Source organism: Myiozetetes cayanensis, unplaced genomic scaffold, assembly GCF_022539395.1.
Source record: "Myiozetetes cayanensis isolate MyiCay16 unplaced genomic scaffold, myiCay2020 scf22, whole genome shotgun sequence".
Lineage (NCBI taxonomy): Eukaryota > Metazoa > Chordata > Aves > Passeriformes > Tyrannidae > Myiozetetes > Myiozetetes cayanensis.
Window position 1 is genome coordinate 10,923,831 of NW_026087434.1, and position 24,735 is coordinate 10,948,565.

Here is a 24,735-nt window from a genome sequence, read left to right on the forward strand (position 1 = left end):
GATAAATAAACTCATGGGTTGAGGTAAAGGCAGTTTAATAGGTTAACTCATAAGTAAACTCATGGAGCTTCCAGGTGCTGGAAGATAGGGAGCAGAGCAGAGGTCAGAGGGGACAACTTCCAAAGGAGGGGCAGAGGAGGGGCAAGACTGAGCTCTGCTCTGGGGGGACCAGGGACAGCCCCCAGGGAATGGCTGGAGCTGTGTCAGGGCAGGCTCAGGGTGGATCTCAGCAAAAGGTTCTTCCCCCACAGGCTGGTTGGGCACTGAACAGGCTCCCCAGGGCAGTGGGCACAGCCCCAAGGCTGCCAGAGCTGCAGGAGGGTTTGGATGATCCTCTGGGGCACAGGATGAGACCCTTGGGGATGGGCCTGTGCAGGGCCAGGAGTTGGACTGGATGATCCTTGGGGGTCCCTTCCAGCTCAGCATATTCTGGGATTCTGTGATCCCAACTCCCAGGGCTCAGCCCCTGCAGCCCAGAGCGATGCTCTGTGTGTCTCTGGCTCACTAAGATCCTCACACCCAGCTCTGCTCTGGGAACACATCAGTTCTCAGCCACCCAGGTCAGGATTATAAATGTTAAATTCCCAGGCAGGTTTGTTCCTCCCACCTGACCCCCTGTTTGCTCTCTGTGCCGTGATTAAACACATGGCACAGGCCTACAGGCAACTTCTGGAGACTAGTCCAGGAACAATGACTTTTATTAGTGTGGTGGTTTCCTTGGCTGGATGCCAGGTGCCCACCCAGCCACTCTCTCACTCCCCTTCCCAGCCAGACAGGGCAGAGAGAAAGGTGGGAAAACACCTGGTGGGTTGGGACAAGGCAGTTTATTAAAGCAGAAGCCAGGCAAAGAGAACACAGTTTATTCTCCACTTCCCACGAGCATCCTCTACAGTTGGTGGATCCATCTTTGGGTAGTACAATGTCACCAGACTGTCGGAATATGATACAGGGGCGCTTTCAACCACCTTCCTCCACATGGCCAGCGTGCAAGAAACATCCTCTGGGTATTTTGGGGTGTCATCCCTTTTTAGGGTACTACAGATGATTTCCAGCACTGCTAATTCTCTCAGGTACTGGACACCTTCATCTGCAGTGGCCCACTTCCTTGGGGAGCTCATTAGATCTTCCTTGAATGGATACCTTTCCCTGCCTGAGAGCAGCCATCTCCAAAGACTGCAAATTGTTCTCTCCTTTCCTACTCCTCTTTCAGTGTTGCCATCTCTGGCAAGGGATCCCAGCTGTTGGGCTTCATGACCTTGCAGTTGTTGACTGTCAGCCCTGTTGTCCCAGCATCGATGGTGGCTGTGATCCTTCTGCAAGTCCAGGAGTTCTGAGGAGTCAGGGACTGGGTAACCTCAGATCCCTCTTTGATTTGTCTGATGAAGGACCTCTGTTGAAGGACCAGCTTTTTTATCTGCCCCCTCCCCTCCTTCTACTCCTTCTTCTTCTTCCTCTTCCTCCTGTTCCTCCCTTACTAATCACTGCTATGGACCTGTTGCTTGCCTCATCCATTTCTTCTTTTTCACAATGACTGTTGTTGTGGTGGTTTCAGTCCCCACCTCACCCACAGTGTCCTCTATTGCAGTTTGGGTCCCTGCCTCCACCACAGTCTTCTGAGAACATTGAACTGTGGCTGGACAAGCACAGGCCAGGCCCCAGTACAGAGCAAGAAGCTGCTGGTTGTGATTGGGGTAGGCAAGGCACCCTTCCATCAGGTGATGTGCCAGTTTGCTGGGGTCAAATACCTGTTCAGGTGTGAAGTCCCAGGGAATGGGAGGTGTCAAATGCCCTGGGAATCTGCCCAGGTCCTTCCACACACCCTGCCACCCAGCAACTGGGCACCTCAGGGCACACCCCAATGTATCATCACCTAAAGTATGTTTTCTCCTACACCAGGATAACACCAGATTCCAAGAACTCTGTAATGTGCTGACAGTATTAGTTAGTGACAGTAACATTTCCAAACAGCTCCCATAAGGATTAGCCAGGGGTGCAGCAGACTTCATTCTAAAGCCATTTATACCAATGCCAGGCAGGGGGGGAAGGGTGTATTTCTCCATTGTTCCCAGATAGCTCCCCAGAAGACACCTCCCCAAGCACAGCAAGGCCATTAGTGTAAATGCAAAGCATTGTTAGATCAGTATGTTCCCAAAACTTAGCAAAATAAAGTGATAAGCAGTGCAGCCAGCAAACTCCGTGTCCTGCACAGGAGCTTGCTATTCAATAGCTACTATTACTATAGCATGAAAAAAAAAAAAAAAAAAAAATACACAACTGCCTTTATCTCACCCCACGCTGGGCTGTGGTGGTTTCCTTGGCTGGACACCGGGTGCTCACCCAGCCGCTCCATCACCCCCATTCCCAGCAGGACAGGGCAGAGAGTAAGGTGGGAAAACACCTGGTGGGTTGGGACAAGGCAGTTTATTTAAAGCAAACAGCAGAGCAGAGGTCTGTGTGCACAAAAGCAAAGCAGAAGATGACAGGGTTTGTTCCCTGCTCCCCACGAGCAGCGATGGGCGCTCCCCATCAGCAGGGCTGCAGCTCACGGGACCTGAGAGACAATGAATGCCCCCCTTCCTGCTCCTGCCTCAGCTTTTATATCTGAGCTGACATCACAGGGTCTGGAACATCCCTTTGGCCAGTTTGGGGCAGTTGGCCTGGCTGTGTCCCCTCCCAGCACCTTCCTTTGAAGGAGGAAGGAACGTTGCAGTGCTGATGCTCAGTGGGAGCCAAAACACCGGAGTGTTATCAACACCCTTCTGGCTGCCAGTGCAGAGTACAGCACTGGGAGGGCTGCTGGGGGAAATGAACTCCAGCTCAGCCAGACCCAGTAAGTCTCTATGACCATGAAAAATTCTCTAAAATAACCCCTGTGTTGTACTTTTACTGCTGATTCCATTAAGCATATTGGATATTAACACTATTTTCAGTGTTTCTAAAATTTAGAAAATTAGCAAGAAACAGTTTATAACCACAATATCTGCTCACCTCCCAGCTTTCAACATCACACACATGGCAAAGAAACAGAGTAAAGAACAAGGTCTGGAGAATTTCACAAGTCACTGGACTATCTGAGTGTTTTGGAAAAGTCCACTGATTTTAAAACTACTTTGGAATATGAAATAGAAATAAAAATTAGATTTACATTTAATCTCAGAGGTGTGGAATATCAGGCTGCAGGCTGGGATCTTCCAGTGCTCCAGTGCAGCAGTGCAGGAATTACAGGCTCTGGATTTACAGCAGCCACGAGCCTGCTCCACGTGTCCCTCTGCAGCTCTGTCACCTCTCACAGGCTCTGTAAAGGCCATGTCCCCAGTGCTCAGAGAGAGTCCTGGGGACACTGGAGAGATGGAGCTTGGGCTAAACCTCAGCATTTCATTGTTTAAATTGCCTGAGAAAGGCAATGCTGGGATTTGCAGAGGGGTGTGGTGGTGCCCCTAGACCTGAAGCAGCAGGGCCACCCCAGCCAGCACCCACTTGGCAGGGCTGTCCTTGGTTTTAAGGTTAAAGGTCCACACGTAAGTTGGGCCTCTCTGGCGTGTTTTGTACAGAGGACAGGGGTACGTGCCCCTGGTATCCTGTTTGTCAGCAGGGATGGCCCTGATGAACACGACAGGCATGGCTGGGGTGAGCTCCTTGAGCCTGGCATCGGTGATCAGCCCGGCCTGCAAATGAAAGGAGACAAAGCTTAGGTTTCCAAGGTGTCCATCAGCTGCTCCACCACAGCATCATCTTCTGTGATTTTCATTTAGGTTGGTCTTACTGGGGAAGTGCAAACAGCTCTCCTGAGCTCAAAGAGGCTGGATGATTCTGAGGGAAGGAGGGTCTGGATCCAACACCTGCCCTGTCTCACCATGAACCTCTCTCAGTGAGGGTACAGAGCCTGCCTCCCATCAGGTGCTCAAACCCACACACACCTGAGCAGGACTGTGTGGGGGAACAACGTTCTTGGCTCTGTCCAGCCACATTATCAACAAAGCTTTCACTTCTCTTGTTCTGGTTTCTGCTGTGGTGCAGCTTGAGGCCATTTCCTCTTGTCCTATTGCCAGGCAACAAGGGACAGGATAAGAGGACTCAGCCTCAGGCTGTGCCAGGGGAGGGGCAGGTTGGACATCAGAAGGAATTTCTTCCTGGAATGGAATGGGCGGCCAGGCCTTGGAAGAGGCTGCCCAGGGAGGTTTGGAGTGCCCAGACCTGGAGGTGTCCAAGGCAGGCCTGGCCGTGGCACTCAGTGCTCTGGGCTGGGGGACAGGGTGGGGACTGGGGAGAGGGTGGACTCCATGGGCTGGGAGGGCTTTTCCAACCCCAAGGATTCTGGGGTTCTGTGATTATTCTCATGCAGCTCTTTCTCAAGGTTTTGCCAGAGTAGAGTCCCCTCATGGGAGGTGTTGCTCATGGCAGGAGCAATGCTGGGCACCTGAACTGGGCTGGGGATGGAGAGCGACCCTCACTGAAAGTCACCAAGTGAGGTCCCATCCCACCACCAAAATCCGAGCACTTGTCTAGGGAAGTGAAATGCACACAGTGGTTTGTGTGGCCCCAAAAGGCACCACAGGCTGGTTTCCCCTCTCACAAGTGCTCACACCAACAAGTAGGATTCAACAGGCCTGTTCCTGAGGGAATATTGTCATTAAATACCAAGTCCCTGTTATCCCCTTCCGAGCAATGCCCTGCCCAGGCTGCCCAGCACAGGACAAGGGCACTGCTCTGCCAGGGCAAGAAATCACCAGCTTGTTTCTCTCATTTGGCTTTCTCTGGGATCTTCTGTCTCCCCTTCTGACAATAAAATGCCCTGCACATCAATCCCTTTCCAGGGAGCTGCAAAATTTTTTAATGGAAGTTGGAGAGACCAAATGAAAACAAATAGAGAAACAGAAATAAAAAGCTTTTCAGTGCTAAAGAAACGGCCTCTCCCTGCAGCTGAGCCTCACATATCATTATTATTTCCAGTGCTCTTACGTCAGGGCCCTGGGATGAGGTTCAGCCTCTCCAGGAGTTTATTTAGTTCTGCAAATGAGTGAAGAAAAATAATCCCTCTTGCCACACACCTCAGTTTAATTGTACTAATGCCATCTGTTATACTGAGCTGTGATAAATCCAGCTTTCATTTAGGATTTTATATTTTCAACCTGCTGAACAAACATTAAATAATTCTTATAATACCTTGCAAAGCAGCTATTTATTAAACATTTTTATGCACTCTTTTGAAATCTACATCTTTCAGTTTTGAGACTGGATTTTGATCAGTTCTCGGGTTTTTGGTTTGTTTTTTTTAACTGCTGGGAATGCTTCAAATCAAATTTCCAAGAGATATTCTACCTGTCTCTGGGTTAACAAGAGCTGAAATCTTTCTGAGGTAACTCCATGTAACACAGCATTTTGTTACGTCTGGGCTGATTTGCATTTGCATTTTTTATTGCTCTTATGATCAGAAATTAATTCTACTCTGAAAGCAATTTTTTCCTGACTACTGGCACAGCTTTTCCTGGTGCAAAGCTCAGAGAGCTCAGGCCTCAGATCCTGACAAAGCCCTTTCTGCTTGTCCTGCCCTCCCAGCAGGCCACTGAGAGGGGACACGTCAGTGGGTCTGAAGACACAAACCAGCTGTCACAAGGCAGGGATGGGGAATGATGGGCCCAGCTGCAGATCCAGTGAGACAACACCCATCACCCCCTCACTCTCTGTGCCCATTGGGGTGTCACCAGCTCAGCTGCCCACCCAGCACAGCCCAGCTGGGGTCAGTTGGTCCAAGGTCCCCCAGCACGGCTTTGGGTCACTGTTTGCAGGGCAGAGGGTTGGTGACCAGCAGAGGAGCAGCAGAAACATCACCCCAGGGGGTCCAGAGAGTGATGGGGTTTGTGGTTTCAACTGGACTAGGGGAATGAGAAGGAATCCTTCCCTGTGAGGGTGGGCAGGCCTTGGCACAGGTTGCCCAGAGAAGCTGTGGCTGCCCCATCCCTGGAAGTGTCCAAGGCCAGGTTGGATGGGGCTTGGAGCAACCTGGGCTGGTGGAAGGTGTCCCTGCCCATTAGATGGGCTTTAAGGTCCCTTCCAACCCAACCCATTCCATCATTCCATGGTTCCATGACAGAGGGGCTGGGCTGTCTGCACCTGGCCAGGTTTCACTTACCACACGTGGTGTAAAAGCCACCTCTCCCCTTGGGGAGATGCAGGGCACACACTGGGCATCAAACTCGGCATTGCTGGGAGCAGGAAAGCCAGGAATCCATCAGCAAGGCTCCCCTGGCTTGAGATGAAATGCCTCAGAGTGTCCTCAGTCGAAGCAGCTCTCACTGAGTGCCACTGACTGGAACAGGGCTGCAGCAACACATCATTTGCACCCAAAATAATCTGCTTAGTTTCATTTCATCTAATAGCTGCCTGCTGGTTTGTAATGAATGTTTTATAAATTTAAGACACCCAAGGGCAAACATAAATGTTTAAATAAATAGAAAAATGTGCGTGGCAGAACATAGAGGGACTTTTTGCTTTTTTTGGAGGCACAACCTAAATGTGAAATATTCTTTTAAGAGGGGAGGTGTTCCCCAGAGGATTCTTCTAAATACAGCCTGCCATTTTTATCAGAGGAGTAATTTGGAAGGAGTATACAACCCAAAAGAGATGTGCACCTGTTTTAAAAGTCCTACATCCATTAATATACTGGTGCTCACCGGATTACAGGTGAAATTAATAGTTCCACTCAGTGGAAATGATATTTCAGTGAGAGCAGTAACCCATGAAAATATCCTTTTTCTTTCTGAAATAAATTGAAGCATGATATCCAGAGATTATGAATGGTTCCATAAAGGTAGTTGCTCAGTATCTTTCAATCACAAGGAAAATGTAATCAGAAAAACACAGTTACTGGACTGGGATGGTCCCTGCAGACAAAGCTCATTGCTGAACGCAATCACCTGCACGAGTTATTAGGGGGAGGCAGAGGGGAGAAGCCACGTGTTTCCCAAAAGATTTCTGGCTTTGCACCACCGAAACTTCTCACTCTTCCCTACCAGCCCTGCCTGGAGCTGGGAAAAACCCAGGCAAAACCTGGGCAGAAATCAGTTCTAGTAATGGTGGCAAGGGTGGTAAAGGAAAATGTAACCCCAGTCACTGGAATTCTTTTAAATGGAGTATTTGATATGCATGACCAGGAGTTTTTTTTTACTTTCTCTGTTGTGTTGTGTTGTGTTGTGTTGTGTCCAGCTGATTTGTATCTTTCAGATGTCAGGGTTTGAGGGCAGCTGAAATGCAGTGTTCCCTGTGGTGAGGGCAGTGATTACAAGGGGTTGTGTTTGGCAGCCACATCACAGACTTAGAGCAGGGAATGGTCAGGGAACTGTGGGACCAGGGCTGGGAAATGGACTGGGCTGGTCCCTGTTCTGCTGCTGGGACTTCTGCTGGGAGCAGAGCAAAACCACGGAGGGGATCTGACATGACACCCACACTGCAACCCCTTGATTGCAAAGTGCCTGTGCCCATGTTCCTGACTGCCTGCAGTTTTCCAGACCCAATGTACACATCAACCCATCTCCAGAGTGAAAAAGGGCCTGCAAGTTTGACCTTCCCAAGGGTTTGGGATCAAGTGCACTGGATGGCAGCACTCAGTGAGGTCAAAGCTTTGCTTCATTTCCTGTTCTTCATGGAGAACCATTGCAGAGAGAGAGCTGACAAATAAGTAGTGAGTGTTGGACATGAACTGTGAGGTCAGCCTGGGATTCAGGATCTCACAGGCTCCTCAGCAGCTGCCCACCAAGTCCCACAGCAGATAAAGTGGCATCTTCAAGGTTAACACTTGGAGTCTGAAGAGCTGGGTCTGGGTAAAGAGCTGTGTCTGACATAAAAGCCTCTTCTTGTAGGAGGGTAAACTTGACACAGATCAGAAGGTTCTGGGTGACCCACTTTGGTCAGTGTTCTCTCTCTCACAGATCCCTGGCAGCAGCAGAGCACAGGAAGAGCTGCAGGAACCACTGTCCTTGAATTCCCATACACAGCACACACTGGGAATCACAGCCCCACAGGCCAGGCAGCTCACAGAGCCAGACCCAGTGGGAACTGTCAGTCTGAGGGCTCTGGCTCTGCATGGTCCCAACCCTGGCTACCTGAGGCTGTGTTCCAGCTGAAAGGTGTCCCCTCATCCAGAGGGGGAAGGAAGAGCAAGGGACACTCACTGTGTTCTGCTTGTCCAGGGCCAGCCCACCCCCCTCCTGAGTCACCAGCCTGAGTCCACGTGGACCATATGGGTTAGGCCCATCAGGCCTGACGTAAGGGAATGGATGAAGAATGTGATTCATTTCTGGTCACATCCTGCAGCACCTGACAGTGGAAGCACAGTGCTCTGGGGGTGGCACACCACACCCATCCAGCCCTGAGGATGTGAGCTCGTAGGAAATCAGAGTCCTCTCCTCTCTCCCCACTGCTGCCAAACAGGCAACAGCGTAGTGACCCCACAAAAATCTGTCCCTTTTGGAGGCAGCAGTGGAACCACACCATGTGGAGTTGTGGGGACAGTGCCAGGTCCTTTGTCAGGACCCTCTGATGTGTCTGTGGCAGCACCTCGAGTACTGCCCACAGTCCAGTCGATGTGCCCCTGGGCTGAGATTCACCTTGGACAGGCTGGATGTGCCAGTCCAAGCTGAGCACCCTGGACTCCCTTCCCAGCCATGGAACTGAGCTCCAAAGGGTGATTCCTCTGACCACCTTCTCCCTGGGCCACCCAGGAGAGGCCCAGATCTCCCATCTGTCCTTCCTGAAGAGGCAGCTCAGATGAGAGCCTGTCTAGGCTGAGAAGTTTCCTGAGTGCCAGGGAATAAGGACATGACATCCACAGCTTCCCTCCCAGCCCAAGAGCCTTGGTGAGCTCACCTGTGCATCCCATCGTGCTCCTTCCATGAACAGCCCATGCACATAGGCCCCTTCCCGAGGGGGGCTGGCAAAATCCTCTCTGCTCTTCTTGGTCACATCACACTGCAGGGCCATCCTGTCCAAAGGCCACTTGTTCTTGCGGGCTGTGGTCTGCATGATGGCTGTCAGGATGGACTGGGGGTTGAAGAACCCACCGAGCCACACGGTGGAGGGCAAGGAGAAGTCTCCAGTCCAGGTGTCCAGCTCGCTGATGCGGGCGAGGAGGTCGGTGAACCACGTGCCCAGGCTGGCTGTGGAAGGGTAAGACCTCCTGCCCCAGGACTCGGGCACCATGTCCAGGAAGAGGGCATTCTGCAGGCTCTCCATGTCACTGGTCATGGTCAGCTCTCCCTGTGGGAGAAAGGGCACAGTCAGCACTAACAGCTGTTCAGCAGGGGCTGTTCAAGCAGAAGCTGGGCTGGGACGTGAGGAACAGCAGCTCACCCCACACACTCACTGCTGGTCACCGACTGTGAAGGGCTTCAGGAGTTTGGGTTTTCCTATTGCACATCCCTGCATCCTCACCTTCCCTGCTGTAAACACACTACTGGGAGGAAAAGCTGTGGGACAGTGACAGGGGTGTCCCTCAGTTGTCCCCCCTTTTTTTTTTTTTCTGTTTGGACTTGTGGACTGAAGATTTGTTAGAGCCAATTTTCAAAGGTTCAAAGCTGTTCTCATTCACTGCCAGGGCAGAACACTGAAGTCTCTGATGATTTACTCCAAAACTGTCCAAATGTTTGTTAAGTCAAGTCCTCTCCCCTCCTCTCCTCCACTTCCCCTCCCTCCTCTCCTCCACTTCCCCTCCCTCCTCTCCTCATCTATTGCTCTGCAGTGCAAGATTTTCTTTTTAACTTCACGTGTTGTCTGCAAATGTAATCACAGTTCCTTCCACAGCAGGGAAACACACAACAAATTAAGATATGATTCAGCCAAGGGAGATAAAGAGAAAGGTTTGTCTTATCCTTTATGCAGCAATTAATTAGTTTTAAAGCTTTGAGAAACCTGGATCACTTTTGTCCAGGCAGAAGAGCTGGAACATCATTGCCTGGCCAAAAAGGGGTTCTGCACATCAACAACGCATCCCTCTTGAGCTCGTGGTGCTCTGCAGAGGGTTCCAGGGTCTGAGAGACTAAAATTAAGAAAATTCCAAAGCCAACTGGACCAGGTCCCAGATAACCTGTCCCTGCTTTGGGGATGGGGTTGGACTAGACAATATCCTGAACAACTAATCTGTGCTTCTGCCCCACTCAGACCAAGCAAGGCTGTAAATAAAAAACCTGCAAACACACAGGCTCAGCTTCCCCTGTATGGAATGATCAGATAATGGTGATCACTGGTTTCAATTATAAAAACTTCCTTTTGTCCCCTTATCATTTCACCAGAATTTATGTGACTTACAGTTTCTCTTTGCCTCAGGCTGAGTGTTTTTGGAAAGATTAACTGAAATCAGTTGAGCCATTGCTGAGAACAAGGGTGAGGGAATTGGGTCAGTCTATTCACATTAGAAAATTCCAACTGTTCTTTCCCAGGATGTCAGTGCCTCCAGCCATGAGGTCAGCAGAGGTGCCCTGTACCGGGGCCACAAAAATCCGTGAAGCTTTAGCAGAAGTTGAAATCTGCTCAAAGCAACTCACCCCACACACACAAACACATGTTTAGCAATTCTTGGCAGACCCAGCAGTTCCAAATCTTTGCAGTTTGTTCCTGTGCTGACCATTCTGACCTGCAGGTCCCACTGACAGGCTCCAGAGGGACAAGGTCACAGCTGGACACCCCCCAGAGCAAGGGATGCAGGAGGGTGGCCTCGGTGATGGAACACGGTGCATCCAACACCAGCAAATGGAAGCTCTGCATGGAGTGACTGAGGCTTAGAACACCAGAATCATGGAATGGTTAAAGCTGGAAAAGACCTTTTAGATCACCAAGTCCAACCATCAACCCACCACCACCATGTTCACCACTAAACCACCTCCTCAAATGCCACATCCACATGCTTTTTGAACATTCCCATGGATGGTGACTCCACCACTGCCTTGGGGAGCTGTGCCAGGACTTTATAACCATTTCCATGAAGAAATTTTCCCTAATATTCAATCTAAACCTTCCCTGGTGCAGCTTGAGGCTGTTTCCTCTTGTCCTGTCCCTTTTTCCCTGGGAGCAGAACTTGACCCCCACCTCTCTGCAGCCCCCTTAGGGCAAACCAGGCTTGCTCTGGGGCCAGTAAGTCCTTCTGCAACGAGCCCAGAGCCTCCACCTTGGCAGACAAGTGGCCAGGACAGGAATACCCTGAACCAGCCACAGTCCTGGGAGCTGCTGGGTGACAACTTCAGCAAGGGCTTTGGACACACACCTGCCCCATACACTGCTGTGTGGGAGGAAGGAGAGGTGTCAGCTGAATTCAGGCCTTGGAAGTGTCCACTCAAGCCCTTCTGCTTTTTAGAACTTGACTAACAACCCTATTTTTTTCTCTTTTTCCCCCCTTTTTCTTTTTCTTTTCTTCTTCTTCTTCTTCTCCTCCTTCTTCTTTTCTTCTCCTTCTTAATTTTTTTCTTCTCCTCCTTTTTCTTCTTTTTGTCTCCTTCATCTTTTTCTTCTTTTCTTCTTCTCCTTCTTAATCTTTTTCTTCTTTTTCCTCTTTTCTTCTTCTCCTTATTTTCATCATCATCTTCTTCTTCATACTTTTCTTGGTTTTTTTCTCTTATTCTGTTCCTGTGAAAAATTCTAACCATCCACAATGAAATCCATTTTGTCTGGCAATAAGCAAGGGCAGAACTTCAAGGGGAAGCCCCCAACACCCACCAATTCCAATGGGAGCTCAGAGGACTTCTGTATTGCCCCATGCCTGGAAGATGCTGCAGCCCTGAGATCTCTAATCAGATTCCTCCTCCCTTCCAGGATCTGTGGATTTCCCTGGGAAACGTTCCTGTCTCACCAGGAGGGACTGGTACAAGGCAGGATTAAACCTCTGCCACGCCCTCTGAACCTGCTGGGTTTCCCCAAGGAGAGCAGATTATGGTGGACAGAGAAAATCAGGAGTACAAAGGGTTTAAGGTCTTTGAAGCTGAAAGAAACAAAGGAGGTTAAATGGAAAGGAGGGATATTTGCAGCAGTACTAAAACATGAGGAACAACTGCAACCACCTTTCAAAACACACCCCACCTGTGCCATCCCAGGTGAGTCTCTGCCTCCTCACAATTTCTGTTCCATAATTTTACAGCTGTGGGGAATCTCAAAATGATGGGTCAGGTGGTCAAAGGGCTGTGAAGTCCTGGGTAACCCCAAGCACAAAGGTCCAACACAAATGACAGGTGGCTCATGTGGCACTTGCCATGAAGCGACAGAACCACCAGGCAGTGCAAGCCCAGGGGTTTCCTCTTGGGCACCAGTGTTTCACTTTCTCCATAACACACTTGGAGACAATTTCCTGATCCAACATCAAAGCTCAGCCTATGGAAGAGCAGAGGGGCTGGCAGGAGCTTCTCCAGGCTGTCAGCATGGTCTGACCCACCAGGGAAATTGTCATGACCTTGTTACTGAACATTGGCCACAAACCCTGAAGCACCATTGCAATTCCTTCTTTGTTCATAGCCTGTGGGTCATCATCTCCCATCTTAGGAGAAATTGGGCATGGAAAGGAAGTATCGATAATTTAAAGCCATGACAAGTCCACAGAGGAAGAAAAAATAGTCTGAAGAGCAAAGTCCTGCACTGGCCATAGCAGGACACTGAGACAGGAGGCTTTTGCACTCCTGGAAGGGTTTTAACACGGGGAAAAGTATTGCAAAATGTGTGCAAGCAGTCAAATTGATTTAAAGACATAACCCCCGATCATATATCATGTCTAGTTTTACTTTCAGGAAACAAATGAATTAGCAAATGTAATTCTCAGCAAGGCTTGAGAAAAGCAATTTTTAAAACCTGTGCACCCAAGCATAATGTCAGAGTCTCCTGTGAGGGTTCAAAGCATCTACAGCAGCAATCTCATACAGTTGTCCAAACACAATTATGCATAAATTTGCATTTCAGATGCTGAATACTAAAGTGCATCTGAAATGATTCAAGTTACTTTTTTTCATTTTATTTTTCCCAAATGCTGGGAGTAATTTTCATTAAAGACACCCTTGAAGGAAACCCTAATCAGCCTGCAGCCATTTCCTCCAGATGAGCACACTATTGTCACAAATTGTTTTCTCAGTTCAGGTTATTTTCACTTGATATAGTGAAATACCCCGTTAGCCTATTGAAATTTGGTCTAACTCGGTTATTCTAGAATATATATGATCCTCATTTTGGAGGCTTATCCTTCACCCAAACTGCAGAACAGGAGATCTGCTTGCAAAGATGAGGCTGGTGCAGCATTAACATGCACGTGCTTCAGCCCAGCCTCTGGTCCCACCCAAGTCAGCCAGAACAAGGGGCTTTGAAGTGCAACGTGCCAGTTATTTTTGATGGCTACCAGTCTATTGCAATTTCTCTTCCTCTTAATGGGATGTCTCCTATTTTTGGACCAAACAATCACTTTCCGCTACAAAGACACAATGAATTATTCAAAAAATTCAAATGAGGCCTGACATTTCCAAATCGCCTTCTTTTGGCAGACAGTCAGTTAAAAACCAGTAAGATTTGCTTCCTCTGGGCTTTATTTATTCTCTGCTGAGCTCTGAGGCTCCTGGTTTGTAAACTCTCCTCCTCTGAGAGCTGTCAGTGCAGACCCCCAGCCCCAGGGATTAATGAGCTCCAGCAGGTCTCACAGGAGCTGCTTTGGGAAGGAACAATTAAAGTAGGATTTCTCCCCTCAACTGAGTGTGAAGGCCAGCTCTCAAGTCAGGGCAGCAGGAAGAGCCACCAGCATTCCCTGGCTGCTCCATGGTCCTCATGGCATGGGAAGGGACAGGGGGAATGCTGGGCAGTGCTGTGGGTCATGCACAGTGTCACTCTCAGCTCATCAGGGACTCACAAATGCCTGCAGACACAGAAGAACTGGGCTCAGGGTGTGCCAGAGGAGGGCTAGGCTGGATATTAGGAATGGGTTGTAAAGCATTGGAACATGCTGTGGTGGAATTACCATCCCTGGAAGTGTTCAAAAAACACCTGGGTATGGACATGGCTTAGTAGGGAACATGGTGGTGGTGCTGGGTTGATGGTTGGACTTGGTGATCTTAAAGGTCTTTTCCAACCATCAGGATTCCATGAATTGTCCATTGGTGGTCTCTCAGGCTCTTCAAATATGACTCTTCGGCCAACAGCAGATGAAGAAATGCTGACCCAGCTTGATGGTGCTGCTCATCCCACAGAAGAGATTCACAGATTCAAAGAATCCTGAGCTAGAAGGGACCCACAAGGATCATCCAGTCCAACCCTCAGCCCTGCCCAGGCCCATCCCCAAGAGTCACCCCCTGTGCCCCAGAGGATCATCCAAACCCTCCTGCAGCTCTGGCAGCCTTGGGGCTGTGCCCACTGCCCTGGGGAGCCTGTTCAGTGCCCAACCAGCCTCTGGGGGAAGAACCTTTTGCTGAGATCCACCCTAAACGTTCCCTGGCACAGCTTCAAACCATTCCCTCACAGTTCTCCTCCAGTCCTGGCCTTGGGTGCCTGAACCCCCCCTCAGGTGCTGAGGCTGCTCTAGTGATCAGAGGTCCCTTTTCTGCAGGTACCACCTCCTGCCCTGCCCTGATTTGTGGCAGGGTTTTGGGAAGAAGTTTCCACCTTGTATTGTTGATTCCTGGCTTTTATTCTCTCTGTGGTTTATTTAAGCCTGTGCATTCCCTCATTCCCCCATCAATATTAAACAGCATATTCTTCCCCACATTAAATCTAATTGCCACACATCGTCCAAGTCGCAATTATATCTTGTTTGCTGCTCTGGGATTGAAACATTAAATCACTCAAGTTTACCTGTCTCAGAAAACAGAATTTTCAATTCCACTGGCTTATGCTAGAAAATAAAGGAAATCTGTTTGTAATAATTGACTACATAAATATCAGCCTATTTTAAACTGGACTGTCCACACTGGGCACCACAAAGTGGCTGTGATATGTCTCTCTTTAATGAAGACAATAAGCTGCAGCAAATGCAGTGCAGACACATGTGCAGGATTCAGGGTACAGCTCACACAGCTGGGATTTGGGAACAGCCCAGTCCCATCCCTGCAGAGCTGCTGCCCAAACTGCTGAGCGAACCCTGCCCCTCCCTGTGCCACTGCAGGGAGGGCCCTTGGAAATCTTTCTTCCAAGCTGCCCTCAGGAGGGGGCTGGGATGTCATTCCATCTCAGGACAGGCCCTCCTTTCCTACCCAGGTGTCTCTTCCTGCCAATGGGTTGGGTCAAAGCCATTGCGGATCCTTCAGGCAGATGGTTCCCACGCTGGGCAAACTGGTTTTGGGAGCTGAGAGTTTTGGTGAAATGGGATGACAACCTGTCATTCCAGAGATGATGGAGCAGGGAATGTCCAGCAACTGCTGTCCTTAACTGTTGCTTCATCCCATGGAATCCCTGCTCTGTGGGGACCAGGGACAGCCCCCAGGGAATGGCTGGAGCTGTGTCAGGGCAGGCTCAGGGTGGATCTCAGCAAAAGGTTCTTCCCCCAGAAGTCTTGCTGCAGGGCACCAGGAACAGCCAGGCAGGTCCTCACTCACTGGCAGTGCAGTCTGATCCCTGCTGGTTTATCCCCCAGTGGACAATCAGAGCCATTATATTTTGTCCCACTGACTGCCTGGGAGGGGATGCAGGAGATGATTTCTACCAGTGGATGCAGCATCAATCACAGTCCCTCACACCCTGCTGCATCTCTGCTGGTGTGGCCAAAGGCAGCACCCAAAGGGAAACAGAATCACCCTCCTGGAGCAGAGTCTCATTTCTCTGGGTGGAGAAGCAGCTGCAGTGGAGCATCAGGAATGGTGTCTCCCTAGGGTGGGTCTGTCCTGGCCCTCCTCCATCAGCAGGTGACATACTCACCAAGGGGAGCTGAACCTCTTCCAAAACTTGCATTTTTAGGCTTTTTCTCTTACAGTTCTGAACATTTTATTTCAGCCCAGCTTGTGCCTCTAAGACACTTTGTTCCAAGTTCCGCCATACCTGAACATTTTATGAAAAGGTGGGATTTTTGGCTCACCTTTAAATAGGCCACGTCCCAATTTCTGAGTGACCTGCTGTTGCTGTGCCACAATATGGGGTGGCCAGAAGTGCTTGGTCTGTGCTCCCAAAGCACAGGCAGTGCTGTGTGTGTAACCCCTCCCCATGCCTGAGGACACCGTGCCATTTGAAATCCATCTGCGAGCCCTTGCCACAGAGCCAAGATGGATTTGCAGCCAGCAGCACATGAGCACTTTTATTCCCTGTGGCCCCTTTCGTTCCCTGAGCACCATTCCCCAGGATTGTTCAGCAGTCCCACCTTCAGGCCCAGCTCCAGTTCCCGCAGCGAGCGTTTGATCTCCCCGGTGAGGACGTTCATGCGCTCGCACTCCTGCAGGGCCACCACGGCGTAAGGAGTCCTCTGCTCCACCCTGGCCATCAGCTCTGCCACGTTAAACTCCTCACTCAGCTTCTCCAACATCTCCTCCAGAAGGTCGTTCACCTGTGTGCCAAAGGGGGGAGAGAGGAATGGGCATGAGTGACCCCAGAGACTCCTTAGCTCGGCAGCCTGAACGTGGCAGGACAACTCCACCTGCCAGGCAGTGTCCCCAGAGCCACCCGTGTCACCTGCACTGGGCACAGCACCTTTTTTGGGGGCAGTTTTGGGCTTCTACCACAGTATAAGGAAGATCTGAAACCATTGGAGAGTGTCCAAAGGAGGGAAGGAGGATGGGGAAGGGCCTGGATTTGAAGGCGTGTGAGGACACTGAGGGCACTTGGTGTGTTCAGCTGGAGAAGAGGAGACTGAGGGGAGACCTCCCTGCAGTTCCAACTGCCTGGGCAGGGGCAGAGGAGGGGCAGGACTGAGCTCTGCTCTGGGGGAACCAGGGACAGCCCCCAGGGAATGGCTGGAGCTGTGTCAGGGCAGGCTCAGGGTGGATCTCAGCAAAAGGTTCTTCCCCCAGAGGCTGGTTGGGCACTGAACAGGCTCCCCAGGGCAGTGGGCACAGCCCCAAGGCTGCCAGAGCTGCAGGAGGGTTTGGATGATCCTCTGGGGCACAGGGGGTGACTCTTGGGGCTGGGCCTGGGCAGGGCTGAGGGTTGGACTGGATGATCCCTGTGGGTCCCTTCCAGCTCAGCATATTCTGGGATTCTGTGACTGTGAGAGCTTGCCCCATCAAATTAAAATTCAGTTGCTTACAAAAGTTAATGTCAGATGAGCAGTTTTCAAAAATACGGTTTAAAAACATCCCCATGACATGTAGTATCCTCTTCTGTGCTTGGCTTCCAAGCCTCTCTTCTTATTTCTCCTCAAGTTGGACTCAACACAAGGAGACAAATGGGGCTGTAGCCTCAGCTGAGCCTCAGGACAGTGGAGCTGATGAGCTGCTTTGCACTGGTTTATTGATATAGGGAGGTGATTATAGACAATTGAATTTAAAGCTGAATTTGGCATTCTGGACTAATGGAGCCGTGGAAGAAAAGCATAATGAAACAAAATTGTTTTCTGGTCACCATCACAGCTCCTCTGGAACTTTAAGTACAAACCAGGGAAATCTCCAATGCAACAGGATGTTTCCAGTGTCTAAAGGATTAAATAGAATAGACAAACCCCCCTTCTGGCTGACAGGGAGGCATGAAGCCCCTCATCTGCATGGGATCAGCTGTATTTCCCAGGTTTCTGTGGAACATTAGAGATCTTGCTGTGGAAGTCTCACACATTTCTTTGCTGTACTGCTGTGCTGGAACCTGAGCGAGACTGCTGCTTCCTGGGGATTTCTCAGGAGCACATCACACGGTTACAACTCAGCAATCCGACGTCAGAAACCTGCTTTGTGGGGGCCAAGGCCAGCTGCAGAGGCAGCCAGGGGCATTTCATTGCCATGGCCACCACCAGTCCTATTTTGGACTCTGTACTCCAATTCCCTCCCGTTGCTGCTCCCCCAAAGCCTCCCCACTCACGTCAGCAGCGCTGGTGTGTGGGCTGTTGTTCCAACACACAGGTAGCTGAGGCAAAGCTCTGCTGGAAAAGCTCTTCAGCTGCAGCTTGGGTGCAGTACAGAAATATCCTCTCATTTGAAATTCCCCTGCAAATCCCTTTGGCTCTGATTCCTTCACAACAATTACAGCTCGTTTGCTGTAATGTGGCCTCAGAAACCTGTGGGAGTAACTGGACTTGTCAGAGCCTCAGGAAAATGATGGGCTCACAGTTTCCCTGGAAGCTCCCTAAAAACCACCTCAGCCGAACCAGGGGCTGGAGATCCTCCAGTGGAGGAGCTGAGACAACACTTAACTCCCTCTCATCCAAGGACCAAGTGGACACAGGCAGTGCAGTTACAGCTCAGATAATGACAGTGATCACCCTGGGAAGAAAATGAGCAGTGGGAGCAACCCCCAGATACAACAGAGGGCAGTGAGGCCTCACTCCGGGTGCTCTTGGGCAGATTTTATTCCCAGACAGAGCCATGAGGACTCCTGTGCTCCTGTGAGGGTCTTCTTCAGTGTCACCAGGGGTTTGCAGAGTGGCCAGGCCCTGTGACAGCACTGCTGGGGCACTCACTGATCAGTTTGTTTCTGGAGTTTAATTGCATTTCAATAGCAAATGGAATGGGAGAACAGGCAGCCACATTTGCTACCTCTGAGCATCTCCTTTGGCTTTGCTACCTCTGGATTATTCCCCTCGCCTCAAATTCCAGTATGAACCAAAAACTGAACATGTTGGGCACTTCTAAGGGCCCCTCAGTCGAAGGTAGTCAGTTCCCCAGCCTCACACCAAGGCAAAGGAAAAATGTGTGAAAACCCAGGCTTCATATAAGCTTCCCATTAGCCACTCATCCATTTGCAAAGCTTGAACACAGAGCTGGGGCTTTAAGACTGCAGAAATAAAAACCTGAGCATGTGTTGGCTGATTTCAGATCCCGGTAGGAAATGCTTGGGCCACATTTTGATGAGCTCTGAGTTTCCAGAGGAAGATCAGCCTGGTACACAGGCACAGCAAAGGGGTTCAGCTGGAAATAAGGAATTACAAGGCCCCTGGGAGCTTGGGAGCTGGGTGGGACATGGAGGCAGCAGTAGGAGCTGAGCAGAGCTCTGGTGGCACGTTTAGGTGGCAGACTGTGCACTCAGGAGCCCGTTATGCCACACACACAGGGGTGCACAGCGAGGGGTGGCTCAGAGATCACTGGAGGCCACACAAGGTTTATCTGCAACACCTTCAGAGGATGATAATGAAGGCACTGCAGTGCAAGGGGTAATTAAAAGCCACTGTTCTATTACTGCCAATACTCCAGTTACGCTCCACTGTGGTGATGTCCTGCCCAAAATGAGGCTTTAGGCTGGGTTTGTACCCAGCACAGGCAGAACACAGCCCGGGAGCAGCTGTGAGACAGCTGGAGCTGTGCAGGACTGATGGATGGCACAGGGGTGGGATCCTGCGCCCCTCTCACCGTTTCCTCCCTGGTCCCCACTCCTCCTTCTCCAGCGCTGCTGTCCCGGGGCTGCAGCTCCAGCAGCGTTCGCAGGAGCTGCTCCGAGCTCCGCGTCAGGAAGCCCAGCTCGGCGTTGGGGTGGAGCCCATACAGGTAGGGAGACTCCGGGGGCAGGGCTTCATCGATGTACTGCGGAGAGACAGGCAGGGCAGCTGACAGGGCAGGGCCGGGTTAGACACACAGCCAGGGTCGGGTTACACACACAGCCAGCCACGTTCGGAGAAGAGAAATAGTCGGGTCCGGGTTAAATACAGACACGTTCAGGTTCACGGGAGATACAGAGACGTTCAGGTTCATCTGAGATACAGAGACGTTCAGGTTCAGGTTGGATGCAGAGCCCAGGGCACTTTGCCTGCAGAGCTCACGGCACTGGCATCATCCCCCCCCAGCTCAGCCCAGGCTGAGCAGCTCTGCTTGGGGCTGAAACACCAGTGAGCTGATGGAGGAAGGAGAGTATGTTTGTTTACAGAACTGCTTCTACTCCTGCTGGGAAAATTCAGTAAATGCTAAAGTTTGGCTTGGCTCTGTATCTCAGGCTGGACCTTCTCTATCAATTATTTGCTGTGCATTTCAGCATCAGCATCCCGAGATCTCTTGTGGGAATTTAGCTTCCAGTAGTTAAGTTTTATGAACAAAGCCAGCTTAATACGGCTCTCTCTGCTACTGCATTTGTGTACAAAGAACAGATGAGATCAGTAGGTAGATCAACAAGACCCTTCAGTGATTCTCATCAAAACTGATGATAAAAGGAGCTTGAAGGGGCCATTTTATCAAACAGTATGTGGATGTAATTTTCCAGGAGCCCTGCTCAAGTCTCAAGCACCAATACAGTTGCTCTATTCATGCATGAACAGAATGAGCCCATGATGAAGTAGCAAATTACCATTAGACTGGGTCATCTGAGGAAATGCTGAAACATCTACAGAAACAGAACATAATGGGAAATAACAAAGGTGTGCAGAAACACTGCAGCCCTGTTCCTGCCTCCTAAGGCAGATTATAGAGCAGTTATGGAACACATTACATTTAGGTGTGTAAATAATGCCAGAAAACAAAGAGCTTACCTGGTGATAGCCATTGTAGTCCATGTTCCCTGGGAGGGGGAATCCTGGAGCAAGGAGGAGTTCTCCCTCCAGCATTTCTGGCTTAATAAATTCTTCCAAATAGGTTTTGCAAAGCCTCCTGTCCCAGTCATCTGTGATGTGACCTCCATACATGATCTCACCCACGAGGTAGCGCAGGTCATCATAGGGGACCTGAGGATGAGCAGGGAGGGCAGAAGGACAGAGAGATTCTCACTGCAGGAAACATGAAGGAGGTCAGAGAGCCAGAGCTCCAGAGGCCGGTGCTGGGCTGCAGGTTCCAGCACTGACTTGCACACTCCGTGCTTCCACCTCACTGCTTCAGTTCTCTCAGTAACCAAACATCGGGGAGTAGTTAAACTCTGCCCAAGGAGAACTGGATCATGGCAGAGATTAACTGCAGGTCCCCACTGAAATGCAAATTTACTCCAAGCTCTGTTAAACCAAAGATCACTGTTCTTTTCAATGCATAAACACCACAGGCACTGTTGGCTGTGATTTCTGAGCTTCTACAGGTGTGAGTGGCACTGAGGCCTCTCATCTCCCCCCCCAGCAGGAGGCACAACAAACCCAAAGATCCCAAGGAAATGGTATTTCAGGAGATTTCCCAGGAGCTTCAGCACAAGCCACATCCCTGTTGGTTAAAAGCCCCCCCTGAAGCACCCACCTTGGAGCTGTCCTGCAGGTAGTTGTGCAGCACACTCACAGAGATGGTCAGGTCCCCGCTGTTGAAGGGGTAGGGGCAGTTCCAGCCCTGGGGGCCGAACTTGCGCCTCTCTGCCACCACGGCGTGGAAATAGCACAGGGCAAACAGGATGCTCTTGAACTCCTTCTCGTGGCTGCACATCTCCAGGGTGTCCTGCAACACAGGCAGAGCCACTGCTCTCAGCCTCAGGGCCTCCAAATACACCCAGCTTTGGACAGGGATGAATCACAGAATCACAGAATTATTAAGATTGGAAAAGGACTCCAAGGTCAAGTCCAACCTTTGACCAACACCCCCATGCCCACTAAACCATATCATGAAGTGCCACTACTTGAACACTCTCAGGGAGGGTGACTCCACCACCTCCCTCTCTAGCTTGTTCCAAAGTTTAACCACGCTTCCAGTGAAGAAATCTGTCCCAGTATCCAACTTGAACCTCCCCTGGTGCAGCTTGTTGCCATTTCCCCTGGTCCTATGGCTTCCTGCCTGGGAGAAGAGGCCAATCAATTTGTCCTGCAGTTCATATTTGCATAATACACACATGTGCTAATTTTTAAAGTCAGTCGATCTGCATTGCAAATTTATTGGCAAATTCTAAGGAATATTTTTGGAATTAATATTTACTACTTCCAGCTCAGAGTGGCTTTGCACAGGAACACATATTAACTGTGGGGAAGGGAAGGACACGTGCACCCACTCAGTGTCCCATCACCTGCATGTGCTCAACATCCCACACCAGAGAGATGGAGAGAGAAACCCAGAATCCTGGAGTGGTTTGGGTTGGAAAGGACTTTTAAAGCTCATCTCATTCCAACCCCCTGCCATGGGCAGAGACACCTTCCACTAGACCAGGTTGCTCCAAGCCTCATCCAACCTGGCCTTGGACACTGGCCTCCCCACCCTCACAGGGAAGAATTTCTTCCCAATATCCCACATAACCCTGCCCCTTGGCAGTTTGGAGCCATCCCCCTTGTTCTATCACTGCATGCCCTTGCAAAAAGTCCCCCTCCAGCTCTCTTAGAGACCCTTCAGGGGCTGGAAGGCCACAATTAAGTCACCCTGGAGCCTTCTCTTCTCCAGGCTGAGCAATCCCAATCCTCTCAGCCTTTCCTCACAGCAGAGCTGCTCCAGCCCTTGGAGCATCTTGGTGCCTCCTCTGGACTCACTTGAAGAGTTCTGTGTCACACCAGGCAAGGGTGCCAGCACTGGGACTGGCACTGTGGCACCTTGCCCAGGAGGTGGAGGGGCAGGAGCCTGAGTCATTTAATCACTGAAAATGAACGTGGGAACGGGGCTCCAAAGAGCTCTGCCTGGCACTGGGAGTGGGCACAAGGGGAAGCTGGGCAGCCCTGGCTGTTCCCAGCAGTGGGAGCAGAGAAAATGAGGGGATGAAGGGCTGGAGCAGAAGGGATGTGTGGCAGGAGGCTGCAGCTGAGCTCTCATGGGATGCTGGACCCCCTTGGTGTGGCTGAAGCCAGGAGGAGGCTTGCACAGCTCTGGCCCAATGTCTGCCCAGACCTGGCAGATGAATGCATTGGGAAAGGTTTGCCTGCAAACCCTCCCTGGGAACAGCATATCCAGGGCATGGGGGCTCTGACTTGCACAGCCAAGCAAGTGAGGGAGTAAGGAGGGAGTAGCTACACCAGCCCCTCCATCCACCCTCCCCAGGGACAGCCCCTTGAAGTCCTCTCTGCTGTGTGACAAAGGTGATAAAGAGCATCTGTGTGACTTCCCTGCATTATCTTTATCTTAAAAAAAATGCAGTGATAGACCTCTAATCATCTGGGAGCACAGCAGAGCTCAGGGGCTGTGCTGAAACCCATCACTCCAAAGTGTGCAAGACACTGACCAACTGCATAAGATGGTCAAGAACATCCCAAACCCTGTTTTCCTCTTAATTAGGAAGCACTCTGAGTTCCCTTCATTTTACCTGATATATATTATACCTCCATATACCTGCTGAGGAACTGCTTCAAATATGTGCAGAGCACTTTCTTATTTTAGGAACCACCCTCAGGCATGAAGGGGCACCTGCCTGAGTGAACACTGAGAATCCAGTTCAGCCTCTTTTGGCCCCTCTTTAGTTGTGTATTTTTCTTCAGCTACAAAGCAGAACAATATCCCCCACATAGAATAAAGGGGCTCCCTTGCAGCTTGCAGCTGAAAGCTAAATTTGAACATCCATTTGTATAAAGCAGGGAAATGAGGTGTGGAAGGGACCCCACCCACTTGCTTCAGGATTTCTGATAAGAGATGTTTTATAATACTCCAGCAATTAAGAAAATGCTAATTACTATCTGATCAAAATGAGCAGAGGAAGGATGAAAATGTTATTTGGGTGAAGGTTCTCCCCTTCTCTGTTCTCTGGGACATGTTGTGGAGTTCAAGATGATGAATCTCAGTAGATAAAAATGGAATAATCTCTCCTGACTATGGACATTAATCCTGGCATGGTGCCTTCCCATCCCCTGCTCAGCACTGGTAGCTCCTGCTCTTGAGATTCCCTCCACTCCAGGTCTAAGTGCAAAATCAGCTGGGAGCTGTACCCATTTCCCTGCCCATGGACCAGGGCCTGGGGTCCACAAGAGACTGGAGTGCTCTTGCCTAAAGAGACAAGAGGCTGCATGGAGAGAATCATTAGAATCAAAGAATGGCTTGAGTCAGAAGGGACCTTACAGATCATCTTATTCCAACCCCCTTCCACCAGCCCAGGTTGCTCCAAGCCCCATCCAACCTGGCCTGGGACACTTCCAGGGATGGGGCAGCCACAGCTTCTCTGTGCAACCTGTGCCAGGGCCTGCCCACCCTCAATGGGAAGGATTTCTTCCCAATAGCCAATCTATACTGGGATTGGGAACAAAAAATTTTGGGAAGAAATTTTCCTTCAATTTAAAACCATTCTCTCTTGTCCTGTCCCTCCATCCCTTGTCCCCAGTCCCTCTCCAGCTCTCCTGGAGTCCCTTTAGGCACTGGAAGGGGCTCTCAGGTCTCCCTGGAGCCTTCTCTGCTCCAGGCTGAACACCTCCAGCTCCTTCAACCTGTCTCCTTAGCAGAGGTGCTCCAGCCCTGTGATCAATTTAGTGCCTTCTCTGGACTCATTCCAGCTGTGCTGGACTCAGCATTGCAGGTGGGGTTACAGAGGAGCAGAGAGAAGATTTCTCTCAAGAGAAAACCATCCAGCTAGACCTGCCCAGTGAGTTCCTGGCACAGCCATCAGCAGAATGGAGAGGCTGTAAGAACTTCAGCACTACTGTTGCAAAAAGGCAGTTCAAGGGTTGAGAGCACCTTCAGACCCTACTGGTTGCTCGGGGTTCAGCAGATGGGGTCCTGCTGTGAGAGCTGCGTGTGCCAAGGCAAGGGCAATGCGTGAGTGAGGGCAAGGAGTGTTCAGGGCAGCAGGAGACTGTGTCTGTGTCTCCTGGACAGGAATCATCAGCAGCGTGAATGCTCAGCTCTCAGCCTTTGTGTCGTGTGCTACACGAGGTCA

The 24,735-nt window shown here is 50.5% G+C and overlaps 1 protein-coding gene across 1 annotated transcript in view; it reads right to left on the minus strand.

Annotated features, from left to right (window-relative positions):
- Positions 1-844: 844 nt before the first annotated feature.
- Positions 845-24,735, minus strand: part of DNAH9 (dynein axonemal heavy chain 9) — a 142,090-nt gene continuing 118,199 nt past the window's right edge. Inside the window, exons 37-42 of the mRNA XM_050319515.1 lie at positions 21,210-21,401; positions 20,525-20,716; positions 19,419-19,589; positions 16,292-16,474; positions 8,863-9,252; positions 845-3,665 (exon numbers count right to left, since the gene is read on the minus strand). Coding sequence (XP_050175472.1) covers positions 3,438-3,665; positions 8,863-9,252; positions 16,292-16,474; positions 19,419-19,589; positions 20,525-20,716; positions 21,210-21,401 — 1,356 coding nt within the window. The 3' untranslated portion in view covers positions 845-3,437. The remainder of the gene's footprint in view (positions 3,666-8,862; positions 9,253-16,291; positions 16,475-19,418; positions 19,590-20,524; positions 20,717-21,209; positions 21,402-24,735) is intronic.